This window comes from Mercenaria mercenaria, chromosome 19 (assembly GCF_021730395.1).
Source record: "Mercenaria mercenaria strain notata chromosome 19, MADL_Memer_1, whole genome shotgun sequence".
NCBI lineage: Eukaryota > Metazoa > Mollusca > Bivalvia > Venerida > Veneridae > Mercenaria > Mercenaria mercenaria.
Genome location: NC_069379.1, coordinates 17,766,485 through 17,791,309, shown reverse-complemented (window position 1 = coordinate 17,791,309; position 24,825 = coordinate 17,766,485). Strand labels below are relative to the sequence as shown.

Here is a 24,825-nt window from a genome sequence, read left to right as displayed (position 1 = left end):
AATATGGCCTTAATCTGGGCTTGAACTCACACCCCGGGATTTGCAATTCTAACGGTCTACCAATTGCGCCAGCGATATAATCAAATTCATTGTAAACAAAACATACATATCAACTTACTCTATAGAGTTTTCAGTCAGGTATTGACCGAATACAGATACAATTCAATTGAAAAAGTGTATCATTCAGTCACGGCTCAAAACACGCAGTCGAACTATACTTATATATAGGTTATTATAAACAGTGTATTGATTATTGGTCAATATTTTGCGAAAAAAAAAAAACATTACAAAGTTTCAGTGGGTGTTTATCTGTCATGGTTATCAGGCGTGTCAAGGTTTAAAACGGGTATCGAGATATGATATAAAGGAGTTATTTTAAACAAATTGTTTAGAAGTAGGAAAAAGAATTATATGCACAGTCATGGCGGATACCGATTACATGTTTAAAGGTACTGTTTTACACTTTAACTCTTTATAAAGAGATAAATATTCATGTGTTTTTGAATATCATTGTGTACAGTCGGCGAACGATAATAAAAATGGCAAGAAAATGTCAAGCGAGTCTAAGATAGATAATTTAGGTTGGTCAGTTATCAAGGTAAATAAGATAGGCATTTTTACGATACTTGTCAAATAAAAATCAGCTTTTATTTGAACGGCGTAATAGCTCTGGTGGCTATTAAACTGTCGGTTTTCAAATGCAGTGCGAAAAATAGCGCGAGTTCGAACGTCGAAACATATTTATTTTCTAAGGAAATGTTTTATGTAGCCCTGCTTCACTTTTGTTTTATTTCAGTCTGATTCTCAGTTTGTCTTCTCTTTTTTTTATTTTTTTTTTTTTTTTACTTATTAGATCTACGTGTTTTACTTTTTTTCTATTTCATTCTTTTGTTATATGAAATTGTAATCAATACAATTTACAATTCATTTTATTTCCGGCTCGTCCGCTGTATCTGTTGCAACATCTGTGTCCGTTACAGAATTTTCACCGTCAGAAGCTTATTTCGAGCTATGGAATGGTATGTTAGTGTATAATGTGGGGATGCTGTACTTACATTCCATCGGTATATATGAATAATCACGAAAAACCCGTGTATGCTGTATGACCGTATTATTTTCAAAGCCAGTGGAAAAAAACCGGTATTGTTTCTCTGCTGAAAAAAAAAGTATAAAAAAGGTTTACTTCATCTCAGTATCGAACTCCAGACCTCGGGTGTGATACCTAGCGGCCTAACACATTGCGCTATTACAGTACTTCTTTCATCGAGTCTCAGTTTGAGATACTAATCCATATCGCCTATGCGTGATTTACCTAAACTGGTAAATAATACAGTCGACTGCATTTGTTTACAAATATCAAATTATCGTTCGATTATTATATTGTCCGTAAGCATTGACCTGGCACTCATGAATATTCCGTATAGTTCCGTAAATTAATTTTCGGTGACCGAACATAAATAGCGATATAACTAAATATTACATAATTATATAATTCCTAACTGATATATTATCACATGTGCAGGTAGCTGTGCGGACAAAGCGTTTACCTGTCAATATCAGGATTGTGGGTTCGAGTCCTACGTTTTACCATATCTTTTTTCCCCAAATTTTATATGCAGACTTATTACTCATTTGATCAAACGTTTCGTGATATTTATGGTTCATTTGTTAAGAGAAATCATATTTACCCGTTGTAAAAAGTGGAATAAAATTGTTTTAAAAGTATGTTAGATAAAAAGACAAACTATCTGTCTCCAGCGTTCCAGAAAAAAATACAACAAGAGAAAAGAATTAAAATTCATAAAATATGATACATAAAATAATATAAACGATAACAATACAATACATTAAATTGAAGAAAAAAGCTCAATTCAGTAAGTGATTTCGAACCCGTGGTAACGTGCGTAGAAGTCAGACAACTTACCTCTACACCACCGTGTCATCGGTTAACTTTACATGTTACTTTAGTAATGTAGATACTTTCATGATACTTATATTGCGTAAATTAACGAAAACGCCCGAAAATATTGGCGAAAATTAATGAGTGCCAGGTAAATACTTACGGACACTACTGTATGTCTTATGCATATAGACTAAATATCTAAGATGTGTATATATAAATTCGTTTAGAAGGAATTGCCATAATTCTGTGATTATATTTACTTATAATGATATTAAAAATTTTCTGCAGATATGTTGGTAAAATAAGTTTGAAGTTTATGCAGTATAACACTGGGTAATTTCGCTGGGACTACTGCGTTACCTTTGGTAAATAAAATTCAAATTAACGCTCTAATAGAGCGCATAAATAGAATGACAGTAATAAACGGAAGTGCATTTACTATAGTAATTGAACAACTAGCTTTTATGCTCTGCTTTTTGGAAAGGCTTTGGATATAACCGTATAAGGCTCTTTAGGTATTCAAACAGACTCGCACTTTTACATGAGCATTTGTGTGTTTTACTTAAAATGCATTGTGCATTTTTCTACCGAATTTATACATGTAAGGGATTCATCTGATGGTGATAGCTTTTATTAATACTGTCCTGAGACTGTGGAACATATTTGGGATATAGAGTGAGGGTAAGAGCGCAGTAAAACAAGTTTACGCTCCCTGTTGTAGTTGTGTTTTGCCAATGACCGTCCCAAGGCGATGCCGCAAACTGTTCCTCACTCAGTGTATCTATTTTGTCATTCTTCACAAAGAGTCTCCCCGTGTGTGGAATCGGTGTCGTTATATTTTCTGGTCCTTTGGGTTCATAGAGATTTTTATTATCATATAAGCCGCACCATGAGAAAACAAACATACTGGGTTTGCGACCAGCATGGATCCAGACCAGTCTCCACATCCGCGCAGTCTGGTCAGGATCCATGGTGTTCGCTAACAGTTTCTCTAACTACTATAGGCTTTAAAAGCGAACAGCATGGATTCTGACCAGACTTCGCGGATGCGCAGGCTGGTCTTGATCCATGCTGGTCGGAAAGCCACTTTGTTGGTTTTCTCATGGCGCTGCTCAGTTATAATAACAGAATCCTTCTTAAACCCTTTCCAGAATCGTGAAGGGTGTTGCACATTCCATAACCTTTCATGCACAGTCTCAATAAAACCGACTCTGCTATTATGTTGCTTGTTTCCATAGGATGTTTTCAAAGGAACTCTTCACAAATTTTATTTACTAAACCTATGTTTTATGTGTTCGTGTATGTATCTGGCGTTTGTACATGCCTGTGCATGCATACATACATGTGGTATCATGTGTCGGGAATTAGTTCTGCGGACGTGACTATTCACTTATAATATATGTCACTTGTTTTTGTTATCTTAATAATCATGTTTCCTTTTCAGACTACACTCACTGGCACCAGATCAGAAAATAAATGCCTCCGTACGTGTTATACCCTACCGCTAGGTATTTTGTAAGAACCATGGTCATGAACGGGAAAATATACTAACCCGTTTCAATCGCGCATTTCATACCTAAAACACGCAGTGCGGTAAATGTGTACTATGGATATCAAACAAGTGGTAATTTATCTTCCATTGTGTACCGGTCACATTTTCTCAGTACATTTTATCTTAGAGGAACAACACGTAGTTTATAGTAATTTCAACGTTACACAAAAAGCTTGAACTTCCCTGGTGGAGTTCCGTTCTAGATAACAAAACCATTCTGATTGGCTGTTGTGAAAAATGTATGTCAGTCGTCATTTTACTACACGTGTTCGCAAAATGTGAAAATGCAGCATAAATGTGCAAAATGAATAATTAAACCGAACAGATGCAGACCAATGTACGATTTTAAGTTAAAGATCATATACAAGATGAATTTCATTCATCATTTCGAGTTTTAGCGTAAAATTGTGATTTCCTAAAATTCTGTTTTTGTTTGTTTACGTTCCGCCAAACATGTGCACTCTGTCGTGACCTCTATACCGGATGTTCATTAGAGAAGGTCAAGCAAGTTTTTTCTGTAACGTTGAGGAAAGCATAAAATATGTTGATAATCTCAGCAATATGGAATATTGAGACAATGTGACTGGTGCACGATGGAAGATAAATTATCACTTGTTCAATATACTAGGTACGCATTCACCGAACTGCGCGTTTAAGTTGAGAAATGTACGATTGAAACGGGTTAGTGCACTTTCCCGTTCATGACCATGGTTCTTATAGAATACCTAGGGGTAGGGTATAACACGTACGGAGGCATTTTCTTTCTGATCTGGTGCCAGTGACCACACTATAGTGCATTTATACTGTGTAAACGTGTCTTATACTGCAGACAGGATGATATTCGCAATGATTTTATTTTCACTAATATTTGCGAATACAATGTTATTAATACCACTCGCAAATTCCAAAGATTTTTTAACATTGATCTACATTTCCATACAAACACTCGCGTTTATATTAACCGACACAGCGAAAACAGTTGTTAAACATGAAATCGTTCAAACAGTTCTCTGTCTTAACAGACCCTTTTTTTAACTTACAACTGAATTAGGCTATCTGCATATAGACTACATGTTAGTCTTAAAAAATATTCTATTTTGTATATGTAACCAGAACTTACATCACTTCTGTGCTTCTAATAACATCAAAATATCATATTACATAATTTTGTTTCTTTATGTTAACAGTTTTGGTCATTGGTGACGAAGGCACAGGGAAGACAGCGCTGTTAAATAGATACGCTGTAAACACCTTTACCGAGGCATATATCTCTACAGTAGGAGTTGATTTTCGAATTAAGTAAGGAATGTTTTGTTTTTCTAGTCTTACCGGAAAGTCTTGAAATGTTAATAAATTTCACCGGGTTGATTTAATAGTTGGTAGATCTTTCCTTTTATGTGTCTGCCGTAAATGTTCGTTATTAGTCGCACTAGCTTATAAGACACCCCCCTCCCCCCCCCCCACCCCCACCCACCCCGCTACACACACACATTTTCTTTTTCTTTTAATTTCCTTGTAGTTCACGCTTATGAACTGGAAATTTATAATGCGTCGTATAAGCGGAAATATAAGGTTAGGTGTTACGCGAACATCATGTTAAACAGATATAGCATAAATACCGGTATTTGGCTATTCTTAAAATCGGAGCGAAATAAAAATAAGATGGATCTGTCCTATAATGAATTAAAGACATTTAAAAAAATGGATACGGTTATGTCAAATGAAATGAATGTGTTTGATGTTAGTATATTTCATTCTATTTTAGGAGTGCCAAATGTAACGGAAAGACTATTAAAGCCCAGATATGGGACACGGCCGGCCAAGAGAAGTTTAGAACTTTTACTCTAAGGTAGTCACTTTCATTTTGACACAAAATATACGTATGCCTGTATCAATAATGGACTTCAGCTAGCAAGAACTACTGCTTACCTTAAAAACATAATGAGCCGTGACATGAGAAAACCAACATAATACATGTATTATGGCTCATGGCGCTGCTCATATATTACATATTTACCGAGTTTCATAGCTGCTCTGCTCCGGTATAGATATCTATTTGATGTGTTAAATCCGGCTTTTAAACACTTGAATAGTCTCAAAAGAACGTGAATAACTAAGTCTAAGTGTTGTTTTGTGTGTGATAAGACGTACAGTTGTTTGCTCTGGCAAATATATAATATTTTGTTGGATATATATGGTAGAATTTCACAAACTTTATATGGATATGAAGATAAGTGAATAATCTTTCATTTGCTGACAGTTAAAGTTTGAAATAAATATTAATTAAGACAATATATGATAAAATATACATTTTTCTTTGTTCTCAACAAAGAACGCTCACCAAATTAACACATTAACGCTTATATTATATTGTTATAAAATACAATAATCACTGAGGGGAAATGGCGACTAGTAACTTCATAACGGAATTAGAGCCTGTATTGTTGGGTGACAATACCGAGGTTAAAGTACCTGTGATGGTCGATTGCAACGGGCCGGAACATTACACGGAGAACTCCAGTATACCAGTGTCAATACAAAATAACCAAATATTGCAAACAAACTCCCAAAACGTTGAAATTAATGAATCGACTTTCGACTTAACTCAACAAGAAGCAACTGTCAATGCTGACCTAGTCGAGTTACAGCGACTGAAAGCATGGGTTCGTGGTCTACCATCAAACATGTTTGTCAATCAACTTCTTCTAGAATATCACAACTCGGAGCCAAACCTAGAAAGAAGCAGACATATGCTATTTAATATCCTCCGCGAGTCTGAGGATTTTCCCTTTGACTTAAATAGTGAACTCAAAAGACGAGTAAAAACTCATCTAGGGGAGGCAACTTCTGTCAAACTTGCATATGATATCCACGCACTCATTTCAGTTCTTGAAGGTGAAAACTTCTCGTCAATAAAGGACCTTATAAGTGCCGGGAAGAAAACCAGCAGGAAATTATCCGTGTCAGGGACGCAAAATGCAGCTACATCGCATAACATCTGTCAATGCAAGGCAGAGATAATTCAGATAAAGGTAACGATCTCATCAATGCAAGCAGATGTTTTACTAATCAAGCAAAGACATGCATCAACGCAAAACATGAATAATGAAGATTTAAAATCTGTAACAAACACTATGGCAGAACTCAAATCAGAAGTATCCGGGAGTCTTCATAATATGAAAACGAACATGGATGAACTAACAGCGTGCTTCACATCTTGCCGGACAAGTATATTGGTTAGTGTAAACTCATGCAAGACGAATATACTTCTAAACGCATGTAATTTCAAACAAATGCAAGGCAATATTCTAAATGTATCTTTTGCCTTGGTACACTTAAAGGCGTGTGTTGAGGAAATGTATACTAACAGAAGGTTTCACCCGCCAGGTGCAGAATCTTATACCCCCCAACCCAATCCATACCTAACAGTAACTGTACCCAACCAGAACCTGATATCCCAGACTCAAATCACGCATCCCACGAAAATAACTATGCCGAACAAAATTCCAATAACCAAAGCCCAAATCAGACCTCTCCTGCTCAACGCAATGACTTGACATCTGCACCTTAGGATGACACCTTTACTGAAGTACAAGATTCCACAGGAGATGTCCCAAATAGCTGTGAATATATAGCTTACCCAGTCACTCAAACAGTCACCGATACAGAGGCTATGGAAACAGATTCATCTTTTGGGGGTCTTCCTATCCCACCCATTATAACCAGTCGAAAGGCAGTTATGTCTGACCACCGTAATAGAAAACCGGTTTCATTTGGTGATACAATCCATGGTTTAAACCCACATGAATCTCGGGCTTCAAACTCAAGACAACCAAACCCAAATAACTTCGCAAACTTGCCAATACATCAAGAACCCACCGGTGGTACTGATAGGCGCCGTGAAACACAGCATACAGGTAGTAGTGATGACTTCTCACAGTATGTTCGTCGGCGAACGAAACGCTCCTACGTTGGCGGTTTCCGACATACGATTACAGAAGCAAAATTGGCAAAGCATGTAGGAGATAGGGGTCCTAATGTCGCAAAAGTCTCAATCTTCCGAAATAAGAAATCTAGAACAACTGTTGTCCGAATCAATGTAGAAGACAACGATATGGCCAATTTACATGTTAATGACCCATACTTTTGGCCCCAAGGTATTCAGTGTAGACCTTGGTTTTCATAAAACAGTTATAAAAAACGTAATAATGATGTACCTCTTGACTAGAGAGAACGAAAGGCCAATAATGAAAGGTCCCGTTACCCCGTCTGATGCGTGGCATTATAACCGTTATTGAGGTGATCGGCATAATCCGGCTGATTACAACCCCTATAGCAATCCTGATGATGACGTGGAATAGAATCTTAGCTTTAACCAATGAATATTTATCAAAATAAATGTAATCTAAAAATAGCAACATGGAACGCAACTGGCATTATATCAAGTGCAAGCTATTTAGCTTTAACTATACATGTCTATGAGAAGTTCTGTTCTTTATAGACCAATGTCCGTTGAAGATTATTGTATAGCTGTTCACACCGCAATCTGACTTTTACTCAAATTATATTACATGTTTGCTATTTGATTGTGTTGATGGTTATTTTTATAATTTAATATGTCACTAATATAAACCATTTTCCTTTATCTTACTTCTTGCATTAAGCATGAGACATTAGCGATCTTACATTTTCGTATCATACGTAAGACTGCGATGTTATCATCAACTACTTTGGAATTAGATTTCGTTGCACATCCTAGTCGTCTTAATGTTTCGTTTCGATTAAGGCTATCTTATTCTGTGTGCTACTTTGATTTTGGAAAAATCAGCACAAATGCCTTTTTGTACCCCCCGACAACAAAGTTGTAAGGGGGGGGGGGGGGCGTATACTGGTTTCAGGTTGTCTGTCTGTCTGTCCGTCTGGCCGTCTGGCCGTCTGTCCGTAGACACAATATTGTGCGCACCATCTCTCCTTATCCCCTTGACACAATTTAATGAAACTTCACACAAGTGATCAGTACCAACAGTAGTTGTGCATGGGGCATGTTAGGTTCTTTTAGAAAAAAAAATTTGCAGAGTTATGGGACTTTGTTTTTATGTTACTATACTATATACATAGACACAATCTTGTGCGCACCATCTCTCTTCATCCCCTTGACACAATTTAATGAAACTTCACACAAGTGATCAGTACCAACAGTAGTTGTGCATGGGACACGTTAGGTTCTTTTAGAAAAAAAAATTGCAGAGTTATGGGACTTTGTTTTTTTGTTACTATACTTTATACTTAAACACAATCTTGTGCGCACCATCTCTCCTCATCCCCTTGACACAATTTAATGAAACTTCACACAAGTGATCAGTAACAACAGTAGCTGTGCATGGGGCATGTTAGGTTCTTTCAGAAAAAAAATTTGCAGAGTTATGGGACTTTGTTTTTTTTTGTAACTATACTATATACATAGACACAATCTTGTGCGCACCATCTCTCCTCATCCTCTAGACACAATTTAATGAAACTTCACACAAGTGATCAGTAACAACAGTAGTTGTGCATGGGGCATGTTAGGTTCTTTCAGCAACAAAAATTGCAGAGTTATGGGACTTTGTTTCTTGTTAACATACTATGTACATACAGTCTGCGCGTGCCTAATCTGCCAAACCCTTGCACACAATTTAATGAAACTTCACACAAGTGATCAGTACCAACCCTAGTTGTGCATGGTCATGTTACATTCTTTTAGATAAATATTCTGTATAGTTATGGGACTTTGTTTTTTGTTACTATACTGTATACATACAGTCTATATACATACAGTCCACATAATTATGCAATATTGTGTGCGTCAAATTGCAATGTACTGTGTCAGTGCATGCGGGGGTGGGGGGGGGGGGGTACATTAATCACCTTTATTGATAGCTCTAGTTTCATCTGTTTGGTTTTAATCGGTTATATACATACATTATATTGATATCCATATTGTTGTTCTTCATGACAAAAGTACTTGTATATATATTGTAACTATAATACTACGTTACTAATAATAATAATAATAATAATAACCCTTGTTTTCCGTTAGCAGGTTGCGTTTTACTAAATTAAATTCTGTTCATTCTTTATTATTTCATATATCACACGTTTGACGTCGCGGGAGTGAAATAAAGCCATTACATAAATGTGATGTAATAAAGCTTTGACGTCGACGTCGTTTAAAGTATCGGTGACGCTGGTCAAATTAACTTGTTTATAATAGTTAAAGAAAGTAGACTTGTGTTTGTTTCGGCTTGAAAAGCTTAATATATGTGATTAAACATATTAAATTTGTGACTTTCCACATTGAATTTATTAAACTCGTTGAATGAAATTGATAAAATGTTCGGAAAAGCCTCGCATTTCATTATTTTATTCAATTCGTTTAATAAATTCAATATGAAATGACACTCAGGTAACATCATGCATTTAAATAATGAAACAAACATATTCCCGTACTTACTTTAGAGCATTTGATACGAAATATATTATTGCCGGTTAGCATATATATGAGAAATATAATCTGATCTGCAAAACAACATCCCTTAAATAAGTATGCGTATATAGACATTTTCTCATTGAATAAAACTAAGAACTGAAATTTACAATGAAAAATTATCTCGGTATTTCCTCAATAGAATTAGCAATAAAACTATCATGGCCACATCCTTGTATACATGAGTCAGTCAGAGAGTCACAGAACAACATATAAAACTTAATTTTGGTCTACTGCATACTATTCCAGTTTAGTTAAAGCGGTCCATAGGATAGTTTCAATTAGAACTTTTTTTTCAGCTATTACCGAGGTTGTCATGGTGCCATAATTGTCTTTGATGTTACATACAGGCCATCATTTAAACAAGTAGAAAACTGGATCACTGAATTAAAGGTACTTAATGTATGAAGTTGAGTGGACGATTTTTTAATTTATAATTCAAATATTGAAAAATCATTATCCGTCGAATTGCAGAAGGTATTGATGGAAAGACTTGAGGTTGAAGCTCTGATACATTCATACTTCATTGCTTACATTCATACTAGAATGCTCCAAATAGTAAAATAAAAGTGCTTGCAAAATTAATAAAGGACAGTTATATCATTAGGTCTATTTACTATATTCATTCTTTGGTACTTTTGTTTGCCAAAAATATATTAAAATTGTTAAAAATGTTTGCAATAAATTTATGCTCGTTACATTTTTGCAATAACAAAACGTATTCTTTGCATTAATCTAATATATGTGTTAAATAAAAGATAATGTATACAAAAGTATGAAAATGATATTGATGTGACGTATTTAATATATGTGTGACTGATATATATCTATGCGGCTCTATTATACAGACGTACGGTCCTGAATCCGTTCCAAAACTACTTGTTGGAAACAAATGTGATCTTACAAATGAAAGATGTGTGACAACTGAGGAAGCAAAATCAATGGCAGGTAAGGCAAAACTAATTCAGGAAATCATTCGCATGATTATATCTACGCACTGATTGAAATATAAACAAAATGTCTTAATTTCTCTGATATATTAAACAAGCACGAAAATCAATCAAATATCATCTCAATATCATGCATTAATTTGATTGGAAAAATGGACAATAACCACACTGTATCTATACGAAAACGAAATGATCATGTAGGTGTATACTCATAAATAGTTTTGGGTGCAATATTAAAAAGTCTATTTTTGTACACTCAGTCAGAGCTGTTATATTTTGTTCTAAGTAGATCGTTCAGCACGCACATGTATTCTGTGGTAGTAGTACTATTTAGTTTTCCATTTAGAACATTTCGGTCTTTATGGCTCTCCTACTCCCACCGTCATTACTTTTGGGTATCGTTTAATTGCTCTTAGGCTTTTTGGTGTTGTGTCTTCTTTTTAATTTTGCCTTTTGGTAGTTTATGCGAATTGCAGGCTCAAAAACACCAGATCACACTCTTTAAATTCTAGTTTATTTAGTCCGACACATTGTTTTCTCGCCAATGGTTAGCCAATTTTTTTTTTAGGTAAGGACCTTATCCCGCATGTCACTGCGCTCTGGTGTATCACTTAGAGTTATTAGTTCGTCACTGCATGAACACACCTGCAGATGCCTCAGATTATTTGCTTAGTTCTTGTACCATATGCAGATGTTAAAATCTTCTTAACCCGGGGTGAGACAGAGTGAGCTGAACCATGTTTTCAAAAACTGGCCATGATGAACAGGCTCATCAAAGTGAGACTGCATCATTGTCATTTTCGTCCTGTCAGGTGACATGTGAGTCTTCAACGCTGAATGCTTAAAATGATAAAAAATATAATGACTTAGTCTAAAAAAACTATGGCATACTATGACATATTTCTTAAGCAGAGAAATTAACTGCAAGATACTTGTGAATACAGCTATTCATGTACTGTTTGGTTTTTATATTAGGTCAGGTGAAGATTTTCTACATTTAATGATATTATAAGATTTTTGGTTCTATATTTCAGTGATAAAAAACATGTCTTATATAGAAACCTCGGCAAAAACAAACACTAATGTGGAAGATACATTTGAAACACTTTATAATGGTAAGTCTTGAATTAAAACAACAGGACTTATTTTGTAGTTTTACATTAAATTCTGCAATTCATTTAGTCTTATTAAAGGACGCGTGCTAAGTTCACCTAATTAGAAATTTATACATGCATCTCAAACACATATTTGTTTACCTGTTTTAAATGAGAGTGAATGCATTTCAGTGTGATATCGTAATGGGTATGGCTCACGGGACGCAAGTGGTCTTTCCGTCAGTGAAACGGTTTTTGTTATTGAACGGGTTAGTGAGATGCCGACAAATTAAAAAAAATGGTTTCCGATTGTGTACTATTTTCTTGTCTGTCATTTACAAAAGTTTCTCCTAAGTTAAACCTGACCAGACATTTCAGAATGGGTGACTCTTATAAATTACGAATGTTTTTATATGCTTTCATCTAAAACTTACCCTGACCTGGTTTAGTTTGATTTTCAGATATGCTCCAGAATGTATCTAATCAGGTAGTGCCACCGGTAAGTTGTTTCAACATTTATTCGAGGGTCGAGGTTTGAAACATTTTCTGAAACTCTACAATTTATCTTTATGCTGCACAGCACATATCCTGTTTAAGCTTGTAATATGAGGATCACAATTTACAATTTCTTATTTCGTATACTGATCAGTTCCTCTATGTGCTGCCATACACTTAGTATTCAACTGAAGATACATTTATTTGTTTCTAAATACCTTTTGACAGGAAAATATATCCAGACTGGACGAAGAAGGCGTGCCTGGCGAGACAGAGGTTATGTCCAGTGAGAAAGGGGGCGTGGCTGTCGAGGCAGAATCTGTTGCTTCTGTGAATTCAGAGAATACCCCGCCATGGGTAAATGAAATACTCGAAGGGCTAAATAAGTTCGGTACTCGACTCGAAGTAGTAGACAAACTCGAAAGTACTGTCGCAACAATGTCAAAGCGACTCAATGAATTAGAAATAAAAGTTCAAAATATGACTGAAAAAAAGTGACTTCAAATTTGCACAAGCAAAGACTACAAAACCACATTAATGGTTTCATTAACGTATATGTGTGTAGAACATCGTTCGAAACAATACAGTTCTGTTTTTTTAATTTGAATACTTGTATTACAGATTATAAAAGACTATGTTTTTAAATTTGATCAGAGGCAGTAATGATTACAGTGAAAACATCTATCTAAATTTATCTAGTACAAAGATTTCGAAGGTTTCAATGAATGCATCAAGGTAGACTGGATTAGGTACAGTGATGGTTTTAATGAAAGCATAAACCTAGATTGGATCAGATACTGTAGTGATGGTTTCAATTAAAGCATCGACCTTGAATTGGTCAGTTACAGTGCTGATTTTAATGAAAGCATCTACATGAATTTGATCAGGTACAGTGACCGTTTCAATGAAAGCATCAATTTAGATTAGATGAGGTGCAGTGATGGTTCCAATGAAAGGATGCCTCTATATAGAGCAGTTGAAGGGACAGTTGCAATGAAAGTATCAATTTACTTTGATAATATGCACTTATGATTTTAATTAAAGCAGTAACGTTATTTGATAAGAAACAAAGATGATTGTTGTAGAAGCATGCACCTGATACAAGCTTTGTAAGGTCTATTTAGTTTTTAATTCAAATGAATAATTTATCAAATTGAATGAAGAATGTAAATGCTTTTCATACAATTCTCTTGAAAGTACTTATTTCTTCTGCTAAGTTTTAGTAATGTACACATGATCTTTCGAGATCATGTAATCGGTCATACAGTTGATACATTGACTTATAATATCAAGTGTATACTTCAATAGAAATAAATTCGGGACATCCATGGCAGAGGGTTTCAGTGTTGCTGACATTGAAGTTCTTGCATGTCACCGATGTGGGTTCGACACGTCGCTTGGCTGCAGAATTCTTTCATAAAAAAGAAGCCATCTAGTAGCTTATGGAATGTCACCGGGTCTCATTCGTGCTTGAAATACTGCCCTGAGGTGTACCTTTGGGCTTTTTCAACCATCAAAAGCTGAGAAGTCGCCATATGATCAATAAAGATGCTGGCGTCACATTTAAACACAACCAAACAGCAAATAAATTAATGTAAACCATTGACGGATAAGATAAAGTAATGTCTAAGAGTACATGTACAGGGTAAAGTCTTCAGAATAAAATTAGACAAATGCAAAAAAGTAACACAGATTAAGAACATTATTTTCTTCTGTTATGTTAAGCATGCTCATTCTTAACTGAAATTATAATACTTACTTGACAAATAGTTGTCCACAATTTTGTCAGAAAAAGACAGACAAGTAAAGTTTATTTCTTTCTCAAAATATATTGTTCGGAGCATACATACGCTGTCATAATTGTGTTAAGCAAATTTTGACCTACAAGGGTCAGATGGGTGAAATAAGATATTAACTTTTGGATGTTACGTCGTACGAAAACATAACGCACTTTGTACATTTGTTTCTGTATAGTGAAAAAATTACTGTAACATATATTTTGATTACAGGTTGACACATTAGAACAATAACACACAAAATTACTATTTTAGATCAGAATTCCACCTGATTTAACAGCGTTAGAAATTTAAATTAAAGAACCTCAAATAATTTAAAACATTATGCAGCTATATTGGATGATAAGGAAAATACTAGCATTATCCTTCCTTTATGTTTCGGCCCAATGACAGCTTGTCTCTCATTTGAAAAGAAAGATATGTGCGGAATGCTACTGGCACCAGACACACGCGTGCACACACAAAACACAATTACTCACCAACATAACACATGTAGAATCTACTCTTCTGTTCTTCTGCTTTGTGGCGTTCTTAACTTCCAAAATTCTTCATCTTTTTATCTTTTTATTCGGTGTATGAAATTTTGTAAACAGAACAAATCAGATGACCAGTTCGACTGATGCCAATACACAAAACTATAATTACAACGCCTTTCTGAATCTGGGAAATAACTGAAGCATACTTTTACGCAAAATGCTTCAAACTAATCTCAGTGTTACTAAATAACGCATTAAATGAATATATTAGATTGAGTACGTGACAAACTGCTCATGCAACCTCTATTTTCTCAACTTGGTTGAATTTCCTTATCTGTAACGTAAGGAGAGATATAACAATTGAAAACACTAAAGTAGCACTATAAAATTGGACACTGTGTTTATAGCTACATGAGGACACCATCGCTTATGTTACAGGAAAATTGTTAAAAATTACACAAAACGCCACCTCATCCTCCTCCACACGCACACACGCGCGCGCGCGCGCGCACACACACACACACACACACACACACACACAGGTACGAACCGTAAAATTAAGGGAGGTCGGTGGTCTAGTGGTAACACGTTGACTGTCATTCCGGAGGTCCGGAGAACAAATCTAGGTTCATCCAATGGAAATTTCTGAGATGCCCTTGAGTGTTTTCCACCTAACTAAGAGGCCTGTACTGGTTTTTCCCAGGAAATACGGCTTTGCATGCATCAGTGCTATACATCGGGCACGTTAAAGAACCAGACTGTCTATTTTCAAAGAGCTAGGCTAAGTTAGCCGGACACGTCTGTATTTAAAATGATTTCTCTCTATCTGTTCTGGGGGCTTTATCTCACTCTGTCCCTCTGGTCAGATCGCTCTGTTTCTGTACATGTAGAGGATGATTTTCGCGTCCTCTGTGGTTGAGTTTGCTATATGTAATAAACGTGTTTATCATGAAAAGGGCGCTATATAAATATGGTGATAATAATAAAAATAATAAAATACATGAATTCATCTTCCAGAGTTACATATCAAAGGTAGCATATCAAATGTTTTTATCTTACATATATATATATTTTAACAAATTGAGTATTTTAAGGGAATATTGAAATAATATTTGTCTGAAGAAGGGGCGTATTCATAAAGCATCTGCGTATAAAATATTTTTGCATAAACGGATACTAGACACCACATGTAGATTTCCAGGAATACGAAGCCGGTGTGATTGATGTAATTCCTACTCAATTCATGCTAGTTTGACAGTTTTATTTACGTTGAATTTCGTATTTTCTTTTAGCGATTATCATGAGTTAAGTTGATAATGGTCAGGTATCTTGAAAGAATAGAATTTTACATATATAAATTTTAATGCAGTCATATATTGTAGGCCTAATGCTTTCAATGAAAGCAAATATATAAACTGATCAAGTGTAGTGGTTGTTTCATGGAAACCATCAACCTAGACTGTATTATGTGCCGTAATGGTTTCAATGAAAAAAATGTATTTGTAAGGTCAATAACTTAAAGTGTTATGGTTTTGTGCGAGGGTACGTATTACACGGCTTTCTTTTCAACAACTGGCAGTGAAATGACAGGATCTCGTTTATAAATGTATCGATAAGATAAAAACCATAAGAAATGATTAAGAACACTTGACTCTTTGTTTAATATAAGTGTCATAGAGTATAATGGCGTTTTAAAAATGTTAACAAGCAAAAGAATAAAGTAAGTTTTAGTCTAAACGTAGCGTTTCCAATATACACACTAATTCCTCGTTAGCCGAGCGGTTACGCGCTCCATTTCGAACTGTTCCGTTGTGATTTAATTTCCCGGACCCGGATATTTTTAATTTGAAAAATGTGTTTAAAAGTTTATTGTTCAATAGAATTCAACATAGACCTCTAAAGTAAGTAAATTTGTTAAAATGAAATATCTCATGATAATCTACACGTACTTACGTGTAATTATATTTAAATACATTCGCTGAAGACAGTATGGTAATTATGATATGTTTTTAACCTCACCTGTAATAATTTAAAGCACAACGTGATGGTTTTATAAATTTTATGACAATCTCATATCTCACATAAAAATATTGTCCGGACTTATTTTTGGTATTGATTAATTAAAAGATACGAAGATGAGAACAGAGCAATGAATAAGAAACCGCTGAAGAACAAACCTAGTATGTAAAGTATATAATGCAAAAGTAACAAATCTTTGGTCTGGTGTAAGATACCAATAATCAAAATTATCACTACTGTATAGCAGTTGCAATTTGACCGCGATGGTTGACCTTAGGCTAATTATTCATATCGATTATTTCATTGTAGACATTTGGGGTACTTGAATTCATGCACTTACTATCTATATATGAAATTATTATCGTATCGGATATAGCAATGTTAGTGGGTGTTAAACTACTTAAGTGTTTTATAACCTTCGCGGTAACACGTGAAATTCGTGATATCTCAGGATTTATAACAGATGTTTCGCGGATTTTCTTCAACTCGAGACTAATATTTGGCGTAAACGCATTATTGTTTTGTTGTTACAACCTGCCACCCATCCATCTGATAAATATATTTTTACAGAATGTCGTATTCGAATGTGTGCGTCAAGAAATTGAATGTTTGTTTTATAGATAATTGTCATTTCTACAGAGTCAATGGAGATGTGGCGAATTCAAGCAGTACTGTGAAATCAATATTTTTCACGTAGGACAAATTTTCGCGTATTTCGCTCTAGGACCGATGCGCGTATTAAAGACCGCGCTATTATTATTTTTAACTTTATTTTTCATTTTAACAATTGAAAATGCGCGAATTAAAGCCCGCGCGAATCAGTCCTTTTTCATATTTGCGCGAATTCATGCTAGCGAATTTAAATGATTATCAGTATATCACAGAACAATGCAGTTCATTGTGTACGCGGATTTTATCAGTTAATATAATCGTTCAGTGCCAAAGGACACTTGACGATGCCAATATCACAATACAATGAATACATGAAGGAATTAATTATTGAACGGAATGGCTGAAATTGCACTGTATAATACGTACTGTCAAATAATAAGTCTTATTCCTATTTCTGTCTTTTGTTGTTTTTGTTATAGCAGATAAGGTAATAATCAATTTACTCTCGATAAGAGAGAGAGAGAGAGTGAGAGAGAGAGTAACACGATATATCTACGTCGTTTTAAACTTATTAAAACGTACACTCTTTTTCAATGATAGGTTATGCCTTATTAAGTTTTATAATACAAAGGTCAACCATCGGGGTCAAGTTGCGTCCACTGTACTAACAAGCCAGATATTGATTATCGTTCTTATAATCATAATTTGTGTTTTAAACTAGACTGTTAGCCTTCTGTTTGTTTATTTACTGCTAAACATAGAAACGCGGTCCTTTATATTGGTTATTATACTGGTTATAATAGTTTATCGGTTATTGGTTAATATTTTTAAAAAAAAATGAATCCATTACAGCGTTCCATGTACATTGTGTATTTACATGTCATGGTTATCAGGCGTGTCGGAGTTTAAAACGGGTATTTGGTTATGATACAGAGGAGGAGGTATTTACAACAAACTGTTTTAGGAATAGGGAAAGGAATTACATAGTACACAGTCATGGCGGATACCAAAAAGTACGATTATGTGTTTAAAGGTATATTGTTTAAAGATGATCAAATTACATTTTAACTCTGATCTAAACAGATTTATAAATGTTCATATAGCTCACATGTATATGTATAAATTTGCTTATAACGGGGCATTACAATTTTGTTTGTATATTTACGTACTATGATAGTAAGCATTCACTGTAAACATTTTAGATATTTTGGTAAATATAAGGTAAGTTTTCTTCTATTTTATACCGATTAACTAGGAAATTACACTTGAGACTTCAACGCTGCCTATGGTAATTAAAATTGAAATGGACGTACCTAAAATATAAAGCACAAAAATCGAATTGCATCAGTAAGTATTCGTCGTTGAATTAGTCGCTAGCTTTAGAATATTTCTGTTATAATAAATGCATTGCTTTAGTAAATGCCTGATATATTGTATACGGCTTTTAGTATTCACGCAGCGATTAAGAGTGTCAACTATGCACTATGCACCTGAAAGTGCCGTATATACAGAAGAATGTAATTTCGCGATGATCTGAGAGCGCATGCGAAAACCAATAAGTGCGTGCGACAGCATTGGTTAGGCAAACCTAGCCATATGCACAGTTTGTCAGGATCCATGCTGTTCGCTTTCTAAGCCTATTGGAATTGGAGAAACTCTTTGCGAACAGCATGGATCCTGACTAGACTGTGCGAATATGTAACATTGAAAAATTGGCTATTATCCATGAAATTGCAAAAAAAGTATTTCTCAATCTGAAGCTTTTTTAACTTGAGAATTAGTCTACATGCAAATAGACTACACTTGGCACTCCAAAAGTTTTCTTTATAAACAGCTTTGACATTTTATATTCTACGATGTATACAAGTTTGTAACTTGAATAGTTTCTTACTTTATCAAAATGACACTTTATTTGATTTTGTTTCTTTATTTTTACAGTATTAATCATTGGTGAAGTAGCCTCAGGAAAGACAGCGTTGTTAGATAGATACGCAGAAAACTCCTTTACCGACGCATACATCCCCACAATAGGGGTTGATTTTGTGGTTAAGTAAGAAATGTTTCGTTTTTTGAATAGTACAGCCGGAAAAGCTTGAAATGTCTTGACCAAAGCCTACAAAATCAATCTTTGATTTTTTTTCTAATTATAACAAGCTGTAAACTATATTCCATTTAAAATTTTAAAGTTACCACCTAAATGCGATTTTTCAATTATCAGGTTTTATTTTAAATCTAAAGATGTTATTTGGGAAAAACAAATGGGTGCAGTTGTCAGTTTGAGCACCGAATATTTTGTTTGGATGGGAGTTTTAAGAGTTTGCCTTACATTCATTTCAACAGGATTTAAAGCATTTTTGAAGATCCTTACTTAACACGTACGTCAAAAATAAAGAAATTATTTGACGTGATGATGATATATTTAAACGTTATTTACACAGAATGTAGGATAACGTCTTTGTCCAGTATTCGAGTCTGTAGTTTACAAGCGGTCTCTTCTCGTTTTTACGGGTTCAAAGCCTGGCAATGTCTAAACTTACTTTTGGAGCCGCCGTAGCGCAGTGGTAGCCCGTCCGCCTTGAGATCGAAGGTCCCGGGTTCGATTCCGACCACTGCCTTGGCGGTAGTGTCCTGAGACAAGACACTTTAATTCCACATTGCCTCTCTCTCTGCTCGTAGAGGTTGGTTCCATCGGGAATGAGTCTTGAGAGCCATTAATATAAGTTGTAAGAACTTGTTTGGCGATGGAGAATAAATAAATTAGTATAAACTAAACTTACTTTTATTCTATTTCAGGAAAAAAAAGTACAACGGAAAGATTATAAAAGCACAGGTATGGGATACGGCCGGTCAAGAAAGGTCCAGAGCTTTAACAGCCAGGTAGTCACTCTTGTCTTTACACATTGAGTTACATTGTGAAAAAGATGTTTGAAAGAAGAACTATCGCTTATCTTAAGACCATTGTATATATAAATACATTATTTACTCGCTACATATATACTACTACATTTTAGCTGTGAAATGTTACAATAAATTCAAAATATTGCAACTCTCTAAACAATTCACAGTCAAACCTGTCTATAAAGACTACCCTTGGGAGAGCCAAAATGTGGTCTTTGTTGGGAGATTGTCATTATTCACAGGTTAAAATACACTGTAAATGTTAAAATGGAAAACAAAACAATCATGTAGTCTTTAGAGTCAGGTGGTCTTTGATTGGTGGTCTTTAACACAGGCTTAACTGTAATTGAATTATTCGCCCTTTGAGATGTAATGATACGTACACGTTGGGAAAATAAATCTAAACTTGATATATACGGTTATTATTGACTCATGTTTATTTTGGCTTTCTTAATGCTTATTGAATTGCCGGTGCAGGCACTTGAAATTTCCGAGATGCTCTAGGCAGTCTTTCACCTAACTAAGAGACCTGTACTTGTTCTTCCTAGGAAAGACGTCTTCGCGTGTATCGATGATTTACACCTGTCACGTTAAAGAACCAGAATTTATTGCATGCCGGACAGGATTTATAACAAAATATCACATGAAAGAAAAACCTTGGATTTTCTCTATAATAGCAAATTTCTCTACAGATTGAAGAATAAGGCATGCAAGAAAAAGAATAAATCACTGGCAGAGGGTAAAGTTGGAAATATCTTGCACTCGGGTAACTGTTTTGGCGGTTACTCGTCAGGATCCTCGTTACCGCCTAAACAGTTAAACCCATGCCGGATATTCCCATCTTATCCTACAACCAGTGAAAGAGCTATGTTACGTTAGCCGGATAGGCACGTATCTAAAATGGATTTCTCTCTCTCCGTCTCGGGGGCTTTATCTCATTTGTCCCTCTAGTCAGATTGCTGTGTACTAATAGAGGATGTATTTCGCGCTCTGTGTGGATGCGTTTATACTACGTAAATATCCTTTGAACGTGTTTATCATGAATACGTAGTTATATAAATCTGATCTTATAAAAATGTTTTTGATAATAATAATAACTGGAGTGGTACATGCAGGAAATAACAACATTTCTATTGATATCAGATCGTATATCCGACGACAAGTTAAAGAAATCGGCCAAAATCAAAGACGTTCCTAGAGACGTATATTTCTAAACAAATACGTGTTATTGTAACTGCATATTTTTCTGGTTCCTATAATATATAACTTTCAAAAATCTTAAATATGATCGGAGAAAAAAACTATATAACTGTCACAGTGAGTGAAAAGAATTGGTATTGTAATACCTAAATCACTGATGCGAGAGAGTATGTAAAAACAAGTTTTGATTGGCTGCACACTAAAATCTCACAAAATCACGTTTTTGGCGGTAATTGAAATTATACACTGCACTTGACAGCTTTTCTTGAAAGGGGAAACATGTAGTTTTCTCAACTACTTCATTTCTTCTCCTTCTAAAAGACTTACAGCTATTTTACAGCTCAGGTAAATCTCAGGTTGTCCATTGTCCTGTCCCTTGTCCATGAATTGTTTGGTTAAAATTCCCTTTTGTCCAGTTTTCATGAATAATGACATTTCAGTTGTTTTCAAAACTTTCAGTTGTTTTTACAAGAAAACATTATTTTCATATAAGTAAATTCTCCATAGAATGATGCAATTTAGCTTTATTTGCTTAAAGCTAACTGCTTTGATTTTGCTTTTATTTGCTTTTATTTTATTTTATGTTATAGCTTATGCTTGTGTTTGTTTGTTTGCAGGACACCCTGCAATTCTACCAATTATCTGCATAATCTTCCAATAATGGAATAAATATCGTCAAACCCTTATGAATCTTATTTTGTGACAACCCCCAGAAATAACTGAGTTCTACCAAATACACCTCTGTCACATAACGTTTATGATTGCGCCATTTACTTAGCGTTTTCCGTAAACACTGTTTTTTTAACTGGAATTTTTTTTTTAACTGGAACTATTTCTTTGATAGCACCATGTGCTGAGTGTTTTCCTGCAACTCTGTTTCTTTAATTTCGTCATGCATTAGCATGGTTACATTTTATTAAATCAATTTTTTTTCCTTATTTGATATAAACAATTAAACTATGAGATCATATTTTCAGTACTTGAGAGGGCGTTATAATCATAAGAGATCATAGAATTACATGTTGTCTGACCAAAATTGAAATAAAGTATAGAGATGTTACGTTTTTATCATATATTATAAGACAATTAATCTGTTTTAAAAAAAACAACAACAAAAAATCCACTTTCTGAAAAATACGTTGAGCGATAAACGTATGACGATTACTTTTTTTCTCATTGTATGATACTAAAATCTGAAATTATCATTGTAAGTGGTCTAGATAAATTCGAAATATTAACAGAAACAAAACGAAGTCAAACACTTATCTGTCTGTCATGTCCTTATATGAGTAATTATACCATATTGCATCAAGAATATTGATCTACAATTTAGACTTGTTCACATGTACCACTCATGAATAATTTCCTTATTGGTGTATTCAAACCTTTGGAACTACTTTTTCAGCTTTTATCGAGGTTGCCATGGTGTAATAATAGTGTTTGATGTCACAAACCGGTCAACATTTGAGCGAGTGGAAAACCGGATCACTGAATTTGAGGTAGTTGAAAAATCAACCTTTACCCTACTAAATTGCTATTATAATAATGGGCAGGCCCATCCTTCAATTTGGACAGTACCATTCATTATTTGTAGCAGTGTTAACTAAACCTTTCTAACTAAATAGCGAACAGTGCAGACGATGATCTTGGCCTGCATTTCTCGCAAAGGCAGAATCACTTACCGACAGAAGGCTAAAGGTTAGATAAGTTGATATTTCCAAATGCGTGAGTTTTAATGATATAATTCAAACATTGCAAGGTATTATCCGTTGGATTTCAAAATGTCAAATAAAAAGTCTGATGGTAGTAGTTACAGATTGCTTCAAAAGAAACTAAGGCTATCAAGGACACATGTATCTTTAGGTCTGTTTACGATATTCATTTCTTGGTACTTTTTTTGCAAAGAATATAATTAAGAATTGTAATGTTTGCAATAAATTTACGCTCGTTACATTATTGCAACTATAAAACATATCTTATGCAATAATTTGATACATGTGTTAAAGCTAATGTATACAAAATTATGAAAATGATATTGATGCGACGTAATTAATATGTGTTATGCAGACCTACCGCCTCAGTCACAATGAAATGCATTTTTTTGTTTCACTTGGGGCAAAAATAAAAGTTTGTAAAACTCTTTATTTTGAAATGTTAATTTACCATATACGGTTACCTTGGTTCTACAAAAACAATGGTAGTTGTCGCTGTCTGATAGTTCGACAATATTTTTTTTCGATATAAAGATGAATCTTCAGGGAAAAAATAAAACAGACATGACCATTTTTAAAGGACTGTTTTATTCAAATAACTCTTTAAGACCCAACAAAATTGTTACCACATGATATGGTACAAAAAAGTAATGTAGAAAACCCCGAAAACTAATAAATTACACAAAGATTTGTAGTTACTATCTTCTTTTGAAGTTCAAAATTCTAGAAATTTTTGTTTACTACTTGCTTTCAGTTTTTGCATACCTTTTGAAATGTATTTATTCAACTCAAATATGTTATTTTCTAAAAATTCAGTCATTTCTCTTTAAATAATGGTCTCATTTTTGTGATTACGACTATGTTTGGCAGAGATATCGCAATTTTAAAATGAAAGCCGATATTTACCCAAAAAGTCTACGGACAAGACATCATCGCCAAGTGCTTTCTACATAGGTTTTAGAAGACAGTCTTTTAGTTCTGTTGAACTTTTTATGTTTAAAATGATCAAGAACAAGTAAATAACAAACAAATTTATGAAAAGAAGTATAATTGACGGTCTTCGGAATGTGTCTTCGAATAATTGAAGGATTTGAACAACTGTGACTGAATCAAAATGTCATTATGTGACAAGTTCTGTGCTATTGCTTACATAAATTAGGACTAATTGTTTTCATATTTCACTATATACTAAAAATAATGATACTTGGAAGGATCCTCACTGAAATAGGCTGTTAAAATTCTCCTTCAGCTTGGTGTCTACGGACAAGACATTTGACCATAATTTCTGTTTAAAAGACAGATAGATTAATAATGTTTCTGATCAATGCTCATGCATTTAATGGGCTTAAGAACTGACCTTGCAGCCTGTTATGTACACCATTTAGACTATGTTTATTTATCTGTAATAACTTTTAACCTCAACTAAACAAAATAAACCACAATCTTCCTGAAATTGGATGTAGGAAGAAACCACCTGACTAGACTTTGTTGAGGCAAATATATTTACATGCTGTTATCAACCATATCAATCAAGAAATGGTAAAAAAGTATAAACACAAAGTTTAACATGATGAACATCTAAACATGTTCAT

General features: G+C 34.5%; 2 protein-coding genes across 4 annotated transcripts in view; both read left to right on the top strand.

The window, feature by feature from the left end:
- Nucleotides 1-216: 216 nt before the first annotated feature.
- Nucleotides 217-24,825, top strand: part of LOC123543113 (ras-related protein ORAB-1-like) — a 30,906-nt gene continuing 6,297 nt past the window's right edge. The window contains exons 1-8 of one of the 3 annotated variants that reach the window (XM_045329178.2): nt 416-449; nt 4,643-4,754; nt 5,221-5,304; nt 10,281-10,374; nt 10,830-10,929; nt 11,966-12,046; nt 12,487-12,524; nt 12,749-13,944. In XM_045329178.2, coding sequence (XP_045185113.2) covers nt 422-449; nt 4,643-4,754; nt 5,221-5,304; nt 10,281-10,374; nt 10,830-10,929; nt 11,966-12,046; nt 12,487-12,524; nt 12,749-13,018 — 807 coding nt within the window. In that variant the 5' untranslated portion in view covers nt 416-421 and the 3' untranslated portion in view covers nt 13,019-13,944. Of the gene's footprint in view, nt 450-4,642; nt 4,755-5,220; nt 5,305-10,280; nt 10,375-10,829; nt 10,930-11,965; nt 12,047-12,486; nt 12,525-12,748; nt 13,948-24,825 lie in introns of those variants that run through there. The other 2 variants (XM_045329179.2, XM_053531994.1) reach the window with 2 other exon arrangements.
- LOC128551245 (uncharacterized) lies at nt 18,288-24,683 on the top strand. The gene is made up of 4 exons (XM_053531995.1): nt 18,288-18,456; nt 19,362-19,473; nt 20,217-20,300; nt 22,927-24,683. Exons 1-4 carry the CDS (start codon nt 18,420-18,422, stop codon nt 23,126-23,128), a joined length of 435 nt encoding a protein of 144 aa, XP_053387970.1. The 5' UTR covers nt 18,288-18,419; the 3' UTR covers nt 23,129-24,683.